This window comes from Oncorhynchus keta, chromosome 27 (genome assembly GCF_023373465.1).
Source record: "Oncorhynchus keta strain PuntledgeMale-10-30-2019 chromosome 27, Oket_V2, whole genome shotgun sequence".
NCBI classification, from domain to species: Eukaryota; Metazoa; Chordata; class Actinopteri; order Salmoniformes; family Salmonidae; genus Oncorhynchus; species Oncorhynchus keta.
The window spans coordinates 42,111,415-42,125,254 of record NC_068447.1 but is presented as its reverse complement, the minus strand read 5'-3'; the positions used below and the strand labels follow the sequence as shown (position 1 = coordinate 42,125,254).

The 13,840-nt window shown below is 41.3% G+C and overlaps 1 protein-coding gene across 5 annotated transcripts in view; it reads right to left on the bottom strand.

Moving 5' to 3' along the window:
- lmbr1l (limb development membrane protein 1-like) overlaps window positions 1-13,682 on the bottom strand; it is a 33,364-nt gene extending 19,682 nt beyond the window's left edge. For 4 of the 5 annotated variants that reach the window (XM_035739237.2, XM_035739238.2, XM_035739239.2 and 1 more), the window contains exon 1: window positions 13,247-13,457. In XM_035739237.2, coding sequence (XP_035595130.1) covers window positions 13,247-13,309 — 63 coding nt within the window. In that variant the 5' untranslated portion in view covers window positions 13,310-13,457. The other variant, XM_035739235.2, reaches the window with a different exon arrangement.
- Between the last annotated feature and the right edge of the window lie 158 nt (window positions 13,683-13,840).

Below are 13,840 nucleotides of genomic sequence, written 5' to 3'. Positions count from 1 at the left end.
GTGCAGGTGTTACACATGGTCTGCCACTGTGAGGACGATTAGTTGTCCGTCCTGTCTCAGGTATCTCACAGTACGGACATTGAAATGTATTGCCCTGGCCACATCTGCAGTCCTCATGCCTCCTTGCAGCATGCAAGGCACATTCATACAGATGAGCAGGGACCCTGGGCATCTTTCTTTTGGTGTTTCTCAGTCAGTAGAAAGGCCTCTTTAGTGTCCTAAATTTCCATAACAGTGACCTTAATTGCCTACCGTCTGTAAGCCGTTAGTGTCTTAATGACCGTTCCACAGGTGCATGTTCATTAATTGTTTATGGTTCATTGAACAAGCACAGGAAACAGTGTTTAAACCCTTTACAATAAAGATCTGCAGTGTTCCGGAATTTTAAGAATTATCTGAAAGACAGGGTCCTGAAAAGGGGACGTTTCTTTTGTCCCATCGCTCCTTGAGTGACGGGACAGGGCTAGGTCTGTGTGGAAAGTGGCATGAGAGAGAAGAGGGATGACTCAAGTAGCAGTGTAAACTATCAAATGGACGCTACACACAGGCATATCACATTTAACAAACAAAACATTCAAATACCGTTCTAGAAGATAAAGTAAAGACCCAAAACTGGTCCATGTATCATTACCGGTATATAGTCAAATACAATATACCACCCAGCCCTAGTTACAACAAAAACAATACAGTACAAATGCTGAGTATCAAAACAAAAAGATGAGTGGCCTAGTACAGTGGTCCTCATCTCTGGTTCTTGAGTACCCCCAACAACACGTTATTGTAACCCCGAACAAACGTACCCGATTCAGCTTGTCAACTAATCGTCAAACCCTCGATGAGTTGAATCAGGTGTTTGTCCAGGGCTACAACAAAAATGTGTGCTGCTGGGGGTACTCAAGGACTGTAGTTGGGAACCGCCGTACTAGCAGTCTAAGCCGCTGCCTCAGGGGCACATATACCTATGCAGCATGGGTTAATTTCTGGCCTAGTGCCATTTCAGCAGCTCTACGCCATTGTTCTTCTACTTCTATCCTGCCTGTCCAATAAACAAAACATTTGTGAGGAGTGGGACTGCCCCACTGCTTAAAAAGCAGAACAAAGATTAGCCAACAAACTGAATTAAATATTTCAATGTGCAGTCTAAACCTGGGCAATAAGCAAGGTATATCCACAAAAGGGAAAGTACCGGTAGGTGGGGGGGAATCACAACACCCTGGGAGGGTTAAGTCGTTGAAGGTGAACACGCGTTTACTACTTGAACTGGTCCAAGAGTAAAATAGATTTTTGTATACAGTATACTACACTGAGCACAACAAGACCCTGGCAGTTGACAACAGGCTGAGGGGCCTGAGATTACCAGGTGGTTGAGAACAAGGTGGTGGTATGGAGTTGAGTGGCTTTACAGTTATGATACAGTACAAATGCTGCTGAGCTTGTGTTGAGGTGGTGGTAGGGGCAGAAAGCTGGCTCAACTTCATGCCCTGAATAAACCTGTGCTGAAGCAGTGAAATGAAAGTTTGGAAACTGCTCACTTCCTTCCTAGCTTTTTACACATTACAGAAGTCCTTTCTATACTGCATGGAACAAGTCCACTATCGAGGTAGCCTTTTAGCACAGAACACAAAACAGATTGGCTTAATCGTCAAGATCATTCTGGAATTCAAGCAACACTGTTTACAAGTGGAATAAGAGGATATTTCTATTTATTAAGGATCCCCATTGCGTTTGTCTTCACAGTTCCTTCCATAAGGTGTATTTGTGAGAGTTGTTCAACTGCTTGCATCAGTTACCGGATGTGAAATAGAGTTCTGTCGTCATGCATTCAAGCATGTTTTTTTTGTAAGAAGTGTTGACAAGTAGTGATGAAGGTCAACGTCTCATCCAATGAGCCATGAGAGATTTCCGTGGCCCTTAACAAAAATGTACTCCCCGTGTAAATTTAAGGGCCAGCGTGCTGCCCTGTTCTGAGCCAATTGTAACTCCGTGGCACCGGACCACATGGCTGAACTGTAGTCCAGGTGTGACAAAACTAGAGCCTGTAGGCACTGCCTTGTATAGATCATTGTTAAGGCAGAGCTTTAGTATGGACAGACATCTCCCCATCTTAGCTACTATTCTAGCAACATGTTTTGACCTTGACAGTTTACAAGCAGTTTAGTCACGTCAACTTGCTCAATTTCCACATGTATTACAATAAATCAGTTGAGGTTCAAGGTTTAGTGAATGATTTGTTCCACACACACAGCTTTTAGTTTAAATATTTAGGACTAGCTTATTCCTTGCTGCCCATTTTGAAATTAACCGCAGCTCTTTAAGTTGTAGTGATTTCACTCGCTGTAGTAGCGGATGTGTAGTGTTGAGTCATCCACATACATAGATACACTGGCTCTACTTAAGGCCAGTGGCATTTCATTAGTAAGGATAGGGGGAAACGGGGGCATAAACCGCTGCCCTGGGGAATTTCTGAATCTACCTGGATTATGTTGGAGAGGCTTCGGATTTACACACAACAGCCAAAAACAACCCAACCAATGGTGTGGAAATGCAAAGGCCTACATGGGTGTTTGGGAAATAACCAGATGCAATACTCTGATCAGAGGAAGTTGAAAAATAGATTAGTGACGTCTGACAGAACACAGAAGAATCACCGTTTGAAAAATCACATTGTCTGATACGCCAACCTCCAAGTCATCTTCAAGGATGCAAAATGAGGGGTTTGTATCCATATTGATGAGAACTGGGCCTAAAACCCCTTTAAAAATGGCCAAATAATCTTGGTTAACCCAGAATTAAAAACCTTGTGTTATTTGGTCAGCAGCATGTTTAACTTCTGGGTCTGTGGTACTTGGGAAGCAGCATGTTTAACTTCTGGGTCTGTGGTACTTGGGAAGCAGCATGTTTAACTTCTGGGTCTGTGGTACTTGGGAAGCAGCATGTTTAACTTCTGGGTCTGTGGTACTTGGGAAGCAGCATGTTTAACTTCTGGGTCTGTGGTACTTGGGAAGCAGCATGTTTAACTTCTGGGTCTGTGGTACTTGGGAAGCAGCATGCTTAGATGAAAGCGACATTTAAGCACACGTTAGTAGCTCATAGAACCAAGGCCCTGTCTGAACTGTGGAAGGGGAGAAGATGAATGCCTGATTCAAAGACACCTACGTGGTGTTACAGCTGGTCAATAGGATTGATTATGGAGGAATGAGACAAGTAGGTTATTTGAGCTACCTTCTGCCTTTCGTACTCTTGCCCCCATCGTGATAGTATAACATTTCAAAATGCATTTGGGAGGGAAAAGCAACTTGTTGTCCATATTAAGACGAGGGTTTGAATTTAACAATGATAGGCAGTCATTGTAAATAATCATTTGTTAACTTGCCTAGTTAAATTTAAAAAAAGAGCTCAAAGCACACTGTTAAACAATATATCTGATAAGGCTTTGAAATAACAAATTGTGCCTCAGCCATTGGGAGTGCACTAAGACTCACTTCAATATTTGTTTTAGGACATTACATTTACTGTTAGATTAATACATGGCTAGTAGCAGTAGGGATTATATTTATAGTTAATGATTTAGCTAATGTGTTTTGAGTTTCCACTTCCTGTGGTGAATTGGCACCAATTGAATTAGGCCTATATACATTTTAGTTCAAAGATTAAGACCAATTCATCTCTTTTGAACTAAAAAAAAAACAAATATGAAAAATCTGAAGCCCTATTGAAAGTAAAATATTACTAAAATATCAAATTGCCAACCGAAAATTCATGACAATCGCTGGATGAGGTTGCATATCAATATTTTGAGTCATGCACTCCTGCTTGGACAGGTTAGATGTAACACGCTCAGTAGTCGATTACACTTAATAAAGCATTGTGAATGACTATGCCTTTATAAGATTGCAAATGTATGTTGTGTGACTCTGCGAAATGTTTTTGGGGTGACACCAATTTCAAAATAGTCTAGATTCTTGTACAGTACAAGAAAAAAAAAAAGTATGTGAACCCTTTGGAATTAACTGGATTTCAGCGTAAATTCTTCCTGAAACTTGATCTGATCTTCATCTAAGTCACTACAATAGTCTGCTTAAACTAACAAACAAATATACGTTGTCATGTCTTTATTGAACACACCATGTAAAACATTCACAGTGCAGGGTAGAAAAATATGTGAATCCTTGGATTTAATAACTGGTTGACTCTCCTTTGGTAGCAATAACCTCAACCAAACGTTTTCAGTAGTTGCAGATCAGGCCTGCACAACAGTCAAGAGGAATTTTGGCCATTCCTCTTTACCATACTGTTTCAGTTCAGCAATATTCTTGGGATGTCTGGTGTGAACCGCTCTCTTGAGGTCATGCCACGGCATCTCAAATTGGGTTGAGGTCAGGACTGGGCCACTCCAGAAGGCTTTTTTTTTTTTTTTTCATCTGTTGAAACAATTGTTGATTTACTTCTGTGTTTTGGCTCGTTGGCCTGTTGCGTCACCCAACTTCTGTTGAGCTTCAATTGGCAGACAGATAGCCTTACATTCTCCTGCAAAATGTCTTGATAAATGAATTCCCAAGTCTTTCCAACGATAGCAAGTTGCCCAGGCCCTGAGGCAGCCGCAAACCATGAGGCTCCCTCCACCATACTTTACAGTTGGGATGAGGTTGATGTGCTGTAGGTTCCTTCCAAACAACTCAGTTTTAGTTTAATCTGTTCACAGAATATTTAGCCAATAGTGCTGTGGAACATCCAGGTGGTCTTTTGCAAACTTCAGATGTGCTGCAACATTTTTGGACAGCTGTGGCTTCTTTTCCGTGGTGTCCTCCCATGAACACCATTCTTGTTTAGTGTTTACCGTATCGTAAACTCGTCAGATGTTAGCATGTTTGAGATTTCTGTAAGTAGTTAGCTGACACTAGGATTCTTCTTAACCTCATTAAACATTCTGATATTGTAGTCATCTTTGCAGGACGGCCACTCCTAGGGAGAGTAGCAACAGTGCTGAACTTTCTCCATTTATAGAAAATTTGGCTTACCGTGGACTGACAGATATTTTTGTAACCCTTTCCAGCTTTATGCAAGGCAGCAATTCTTAATCTTCTGAGATCTCTTTTGTTTGAGGCATGATTCACATCAGGCAATGCTTCTTGCGAAAAGCAAACTCACATTTTGAGAGTGTTTTATATCGGGCAGGGCAACTCTAAACCAACATCTCCAATCTCGTCTCATTGATTGAAATTCAGGTTCGCTGACTCCAATTAGCTTTTGTAGAAGTCATTAGCCTCGGGGTTCACATACTTTTTCCAACCTCCAATGTGAATGTTTAAATGTATTCAATATAGAAAAGAAAAATAAACACAAATTAAATGACCAATTTATGAACAAAAATGTAAGTGTTGGTCGCATTTGTCATAAACTGAGATAAGAGCCCAGAAATGTTCCATACGCACAAATTTGCTAAAAAAAAAAATGTACATCGCTATTAGTGAGCCTCTCATTTGCCAAGATAATTAATCTTGTTGACAGGTGTGGCATATCAAGAAGCTGATTAAACAGCATGATCACAAGAGGTGCACCTTGTGCAAGGGACAATAAAAGGCCACTAAAATGTGCATTTTGTCAACACAATGCCACAGATGTCTCAAGTTGAGGGAGCATGCAATTGGTATGCTGACCGCAGGAATGTTCACCAGAGCTGTTACCAGAGAATTGAATGATAATTTCTACCGTAAGCCACCTCCAAATGTTTTAGAAAATTTGCCAGTACGTTCAACCGGCCTCAAAATCGTAGACCATGGCGTTGTGTGGGCAAGTGGTTTGCTAATGTCAACGTTGTGAACAGAGCGGCGGTGGGGTTATGGTATGGGCAGGCATAAGCTACAACCAACGAAAACAATTGCATGGCAATTTGAATGCACAGCGATAACGAGACACAGAGTCCTTGTCCTGCCATGTTTCAGCATGATAATGCATGGCCCCATCTCGCAAGGGTCTGTATACAATTCCTAGAAGTTCAAATATCCCAGTTCTTCCATAGCCTGCATACTCAGACATATCACCCATTGAGCACGTTTGGGATGCTCTGGATCAATGTGTACGACAGCATGTTCCAGTTCCCGCCAACATCCAGCAATGTCACACGGCCATTGAAGATTGGGACAACATTCCACAGGCCATCAACAGCCTGATCAATTGCGAATGAGATTTGTCACACTGTATGATACAAATGGCGGTCACAACAGATACCGACTGGCTCTGATCTACGCCCCTACCTTGTTTTTAAAGGTACCTGGGACCAACAGATATCAGTACTCTGTCATTAGACACCCATATACTAGTGCCTAATAAATGTATTTTGACTGATTTCCTCATATGAACTGTAACTCAGTAAAATCAATGAAATTGATGTTGCATTTATAATTTTGTCCAGTATACATGTCATCAGATGTTAGTTTGTACAGTGCCTAAAGTACAGTACCCATTATCTACTTGGCTCATGGAACAAGGCTTGTTCTGGAGTAGCTAAGTCTACATGAGAACTGCTGTGCTTTGTGGGGTTAAGGGTCATCTCCATGTGCCCTGTTGAAGCCATACTAAATCAGGTCTGAAGTTCAGCGGGAGGTTGGGAGCAGCTGTACAGTGCCAACAGGCCAGACCAGGGTAGCATCTCACAGGGAAGTGAACATGCTGAAGCCAAGTGTCAACATGTCAGGTAAATTCAATACAGCACAAACATTACATTATATAACCAAGGCTTTGGAAGAGGAAGCATAGGCTAGCTCATGGCTAGCTCATGGCTAAGATGGCGCCTCGCCTTGAGCTCCGATAAACCGTCTCCCGTTTCTAACACTGAGAATCTGAATTAAAACACCCCGGACCTAAGTTCTTGAGAAGCCAAGGGCCCCCCCTTTAGGTTCTCAGCAGAAGGTACGGAACACAGTTGGCTTCATGTGAACTACAATCCCAACGCTTCATTTAAATACTTTGAAAATGTAATAATCCACGCTTGCAGTTTCGGAAACCTTTGAAACAACTTTCATACCAGCGAGAAATAATATTCAAAATACAAAAGATACTTATTATTGTACGCAGATTAGCAAAGTTGCACTCGGCTGTCACACATCCTCTCGCATTTCCATTGGACCAAAAATTGAGCATTAATTACCATAAACACATTTAGCGTCGCCAGTCCTCCAAGCATACAAGCTGCTGTTGCACTCCTTCGGAACTACATTTGAAAAAAGTATAATAAATCCATTTAATATACAGCTAAATTAACACGTATTTATTGTGATGGCAGGTGTAAAGAAACATATGAAAAAACATTACTGTATGTTATCTGGCTGGATGTGGCTTGTATGGAGGCCTGGAGATGCTGTTAATTAATGTTAATTAATGCTAAATTACCGTGAGACTGGCAGACTTTTGCATGACAATAACCACCACCACAGCCCTAGACCAGACCAATTATTTGCCAAAGACATCTAGTTTTTTTTTTTTTTTTGGGGGGGGGGGGGTTTAATCAGCTTTAATATTGCAGATAGAATGTAGCTTCCAGCAATGTAATTGTCTGCATCACATCCAATCCCCCATATTTTTTTTGAAGGGGACCCTTGGCGATCGGGCTTGGTGTTAAGACCTTTGAATGCATGCATTGGCCCCAGGGGGAAAAAAGAGAAGGGCCACAGATTCAAGAAAGGGCTCCTTCTTGGGTCACCCTTCTGTGTCTCAGCTGGCCCTTGATAATGGCTCTCACGACCATTATATTACACACAAGTCATTGCAAGAAACAGTCTTCTGTGGGTGCGGGGGAGGGGGGTTGTTAAGGGCCTGAAAATGTAAATGTGTCCCTTGTGGAATGGAATTTGGAAGCATAAGAACCTTTCCTTTCATAACGGTGAGAAACAAAACAAAAATTAAACAAAGGCTAAAATGATATACACCTTTATAGGGTTCCCACACGGCCATATTTCCATGTTACAGCACTTGTTATTGTGTTTAGATTGATGTAACAAATATTTTTTATTTATTCAATCCATTTAGAATAAGGATGTAACGTAACAAAAGGGGTAAAAGGGGTCCGAATACTTGTTTGTGGTAAATCTACACGGAACAAAAATATAAACCCAACATGTAAAGTATTGGTCCCGTGAAATAAAAATCTCAGAAAATGTTCCATATGCACAAAATATCCATATTTCTCTCAAATGTGTTTACATCCCTGTTTGTGAGCATTTATCCTTTGCCAAGATAATCCCATATCCACCTGACAGGTCTGGGGGCTACCTACCCACGTGAAATCCATAGATGGGACCTAAAGAAATTACTTCAATTGACCGATTTCCTTACATGAACTGTAACTCCGTAAAATCTTTGAAACTGTCTCATGGTGCGTTTATATTTGTTCAGTTTATCTAATCCTACAATAATTGCTTGCAGTACAGTCCAAAATCTGCTTTGTGTGTGTGTATTTATGTGCATGCGTTTTGGATGAGAGTGTGGAAGGGGTAGACAGACCAGGGCAGATGGGGAACAGATCGCTGGGTGGGATCCAAACGGCAGTGCAACAGACAACAGGAGTAGGAGTAATACCCACCCGGGAGAAGCTTTTGTCGAGAGTAGAGTAGTTCAACCTTACCAGACCGGTGCTGCAAAAAGCTGAACGAAAAACATTGGGCAAAGACAAAACCATGTCGCCGGTAAAAGCGCTAAATTCAAAAGCCAGATCAAACAGCAATTAAAGTAAAGAGCGATAAAGTAAATACTACGTGTCCCAGCAGCGTCCTTAGCCAGCAGCTATTTTCCGGCAAACAGAGTTTGTCAGACCAAGCCTTTGATACGGAGTAGGGAGGGATGGATTTTCTGATGCTTATTGCCTAATGGTCTGGTGTGGTCACAATTAGGTCGACCGATTAAATTGGAATGGCCGATTTCAAGTTTTCATAACAATCGGAAATCTGTATTTTTGGATAATGATTTGGCCGTTTTTGTGTGTTTTTTTAACACCTTTATTTAAACTAGGCAAGTCAGTTAAGAACACATTCCTATTTTCAATGACGGCCTAGGAACGGTGGGTTAACTGCCTCGTTCAAGGGCAGAACGACAGATTTTTACCTTGTCAGCTCGGGGGATTCAATCTTGCAACCTTACAGTTAACTAGTCCAACACTAACCACCTGATTACGTTGCACTCCACGATGAGACTGCCTGTTACACGAATGCAGTAAGCCAAGGTAAGTTGCGAGCTAGCATTAGACTTATCTTATAAAAAACAATCAATCATAATCACTAGTTAACTACACATGGTTGATGATATTACTAGTTAATCTAGCGTGTCCTGCGTTGCATATAGTCGATGCGGTGCATATCGTTGCTCCAATGTATACCTAACCATAAACATCAATGCCTTTCTTAAAATCAATACACAGAAGTATATATTTTTAAACCTGCATATTTACCTAAAAGAAATCCAGGTTAGCAGGCAATATTAACCAGGTGAAATAGTCTCATTTCTCTTGCGTTCATTGCACGCAGAGTCAGTGTATACGCAACAGTTTGGGCTGCCTAATTTGCCAGAAGTGTATGTAATTATGACATAACATTGAAGGTTGTGCAATGTAACAGGAATATTTAGACTAATGGATGCCACCCGTTAGATAAAATACGGAACGGTTCAGTATTTCACTGAAAGAATAAACTTCTTGTTTCCGAGATGATAGTTTCCGGATTCGACCATTGGCTCAAGACTCGTATTTCTGTGTTTTATCATGTTATAACTAAGTCTATGATTTGATAGAGCAGTCTGAGCGATGGTAGGCACCAGCAGGCTCGTAAGCATTCATTCAAACAGCACGTTCGTGCGTTTGCCAGCAGCTGTTTATGACTTCAAACCTAGCAACTCCCGAGATTAGGCTGGTGTAACCGATGTGAAATGACTAGCTAGTTAGCGGGGTGTGCGCTAATAGCGTTTCAAACATCACTCACTCTGAGACTTGAGTGGTTGTTCCCCTTGCTCTGCATGGGTATTGCTGCTTCGAGGGTGGCTATTGTCATCGTGTTCCTGGTTCGAGCGAGGAGAGGGACGGAAGCTATACTGTTACATTGGCAATACTAGAGTGCCTATAAAAACATCCAATAGTCAAAGGTATATAAAATACAAATGGTATAGAGAGAAATAGTCCTATAATAACTACAACCTAAAACTTACCTGGGAATATTGAAGAATATGTTAAAAGGAACCACCAGCTTTCTATGTTCTCATGTTTTGAGCAAGGAAATTAAACGGTAGCTTTCTTACATGGCACATATTGCACTTTTACTTTCTTCTCCAACACTTTGTTTTTGCATTATTTAAACAATTATTTATTTATTTGAGGCTAAATTGATTAAGATAGCTGGGATGGGTAGTGCAAGTAGTCTGGGTAGCCATTTGATTAGATGTTCAGGAGTCTTATGGCTTGCGGGTAGAAGCTGTTCAGAAGCCTCTTAGACCTAGACTTGAAGCTCCGGTACCGCTTGCCGTGCGGTAGCAGAGAGAACAGTATGACTAGTCTGACCATTTTTAGGGCCTTCCTCTGACACCGCCTGGTATAGAGGACCTGGATGGAAGGAAACTTGGCCCCAGTAATGTACTGGGCTGTACGCACTATCCTCTGTAGTGCCTTGCAGTCGGAGGCCCAGCAGTTGCCATACCAGGCAGTGATGCAACCCGTCAGGATTGCTCTCGATTGTGCAGCTGTAGAACCTTCTGAGGATTTGAGGACCCATGCAAAATCTTTTCAGTCTCCTGAGGGGGAATAGGTTTTTTTAACCACTAGGTAGCCTAGTGGTTAGAGCGTTGGGTCAGTAACCGCAATGTTGCTAGAGCAAAACCCTGAGCTGACATGGTAAAAATCTGTCTTTCTGCCCCTGAACAAGACAGTTAACCCACTGTTCCTAGGCAGTCATTGCAAATAAGAACAAATTCTTAACTGACTTGCCTAGTTAAATAAAGGTTCAATTTTAAAAAATTTAAAATGTATAGTCTTGATCACGAGCCTCAGCTTGTTTTGCTCTTGCTGATCAAAAACTTGTTGGTGTGCTGCCTAACCGATGGCTGTGCTATGTAGGCCTACAGTGGCAGTTCAGGAGGAGTCAAAGAAAATGGCAGAAAGCACAGGCCTACCCATCCTTACCTAAAGATTTAAGAAAATAAAACAGATCCTATTATATAAAATGATTGATAACTTTGCTGTTTCACAATGCTTTGTGCTACAAAAAAAGCTGTATAATACCCAGGAAAGACGCGACTATGATGCATATGGGGATATTAATGTTTTGTTTCTACGACATTCAGAGACAGCTACAACCATCTATAGCAGAGGAGACAGAAACTGTACTTTTCTTGGGAAGAAAAATAATTCTGTCACCATCAATTGACTAAACTATTTACTTTCTGTACATTATAAGATGTTCAAACCCAGACAGCATTTAGGTGATACACGTGTGATCTTCTCCCATTGGGTTACACCACAGAAGAGTAGCCAGCAGTTAAAGCTTAAATGTTTCTGAGTCTGTAAGCATACCGTGTCGGGGGTGGAAATGTAGGCCGAACTTTTGAAAGTACCATGCTCAGATTCCTAATGATGTCTCCGATGTAATTGTTTGCAAACAGGGACAATTTCATTACAAACAAGACACTGGGTTGGCATTGGAGAAATATACTTCTATGAACACACAGGCCTATCTCTGTCCATTCTTGGCCTGCAATTTCAGTCATTTGTGTGGCATTAAAAAAAGATGCTTATATGTAAAATGAAGTAGAATTGCATGAAATGTTTATTAAATGTTTTTATCCTCAGACCTGCAAATACAATGATCGATTTCTGCAATGCTTTTACTATAAAGGAGATCTTTACACCCCTACTCTTGTCCACGATGGTCTGCAAACACACAACCATCAGAATTCCTGCGTTGCCATGTAGCCTAATGCTTGCAGGACAGAGAACAGCTTCTAGAACTGCACATCCAAGGCTCTGGTCTGTTCAAGAAGCGAGGGTAAACGGTAGACATGTTCTCTGCTATCCACTTTGTTTTAATGATTTTGGGTATAGGGGAGGGTCATTTGTTTTGTGTTTTCAAGCACTCAGGGATGGTTTGGTAAGTGCTATCCATTGTCATTTCAGGGAGGTCCAATTTTCTCAACGGAACCCTTATTATAAATATGTTGTAGACAAAATAATATAAAGGGCAGTCTGGTAGCCTCAATAAAATAGACAAAGCTTTGTAGTTGAGCAAGTTGTTACATGCATCAAATTATTTTGGGGGGCTTAAGATTGAAAAAACTTGCGACTCGACTCGTTCTTAGAATGTGACTCGAGACTTGCTTGTGACGCGAATAATAGTGACCTACTCCCAACTTGGTGTACAGTAAGTGTACATTAGTGAAAGTGTTTGTAGAACCGTACCGCAATTGAAAAACAATTCCCGTTTAGATGGAGAATTTGGCTGTTTTGGCTTCCGGAGCCAAAAATCGCCCTTTAAACAGAAAACGTAAGGTGCTTGGACTAAGGAGTAACCTTAGGCTCTTTAGTCCAATATTGGGCTATGCCTCAGCTACATTACTGGATAATGACCAGCTGGAGGCACACACACACAGTACCAGCTGTAGGGTCCCTCGCAATAACATATGGCTACAGTTTATTATAAAATACTACTTGAGTTAAAGCCTAAAAACATTTAGTTTTAAATATACTTCAGTATCAAAAGTAAACGTATAGATTTCGAATTATTTATATTAAGCAAATCAGACTGCACAATTGTCTTGTTTTAAAATATTTACGTTTAGCCTGGGGTACAATCCAACATAATTTACAAACGAAGCATTTGTGTTTCGTGAGTCCGCCAGATATCAGACAGTAGGGATGACCAGAGATGTTATCTTGATAAAGTGCGTGGATATGACCATTTTCCTGTCCTACTAAGCATTCAAAATGTAACGAGTACTTCTGGGTGTCAGGGAAAATCTATGGAGTATAAAGTGCATCATTTTCGTAAGGAATGTAGTAAAGTAAAAAGTTAGCAAAAATATAAATAGTAAAGTAGCCTACGGAACCCAGATACACCCCCACAAAAAGTCAGTATGTGTACTTAAGTAGTCAACAACACTGCATCCATGGCATGGTTTTCATTGAACACACACACAACAGTTACAAATGTTTCAACAATGTAGTTAGCACGGATGAACATCTCGCTGAAATGCTTTTATATGAGGTTAAGATACTTACAAACGTCTCTCGCACTCTGTTGTGGAAAAGCTGCTCTCTAACCGACACGTCGTCTACTTCCATCCTACGAAACCATAACGCATGGGTTAAAATATCATAAAACGTGGCTAAAAGCGCGGTGACCGGGCGATAAAACAAAGCACCTCTCGCCGGTTAGAACATTGTGGCAAGCTACCTACATGTGTCCTAAACTAATGGCAAAACAACGGTCATGTACCCCTGTTTCAACTCCACTAGCACGCATCACGGTCCTCAGTGCGTTTTAAGCGTGCGGGGCGGGCCGTGGGCAGGGGTGGAGAAAGGGGAGAGCGGTCCAGGAGAGTGGTTAGATGTATTTTCTTGCTGACATTATGTTCAAGATTCGAATTTAAAGTTCCATTTATGACAGTAGATGAGAACACAGCTAATTCCAAACACAACATGGGAGCGGTGGCGGTTGGGGGGACCGCATCTCCCCAATTAAATGTAAAAATCTGGTATTGATTGGTTGAATATTTCCCTAGGGTATATTGTGATTGGCAGATGAGACTTCGCTGTGAGCTGATTGGTCCAAGCATTGTTTCATGCAAATTGAACACAGTGTGACACTGATAT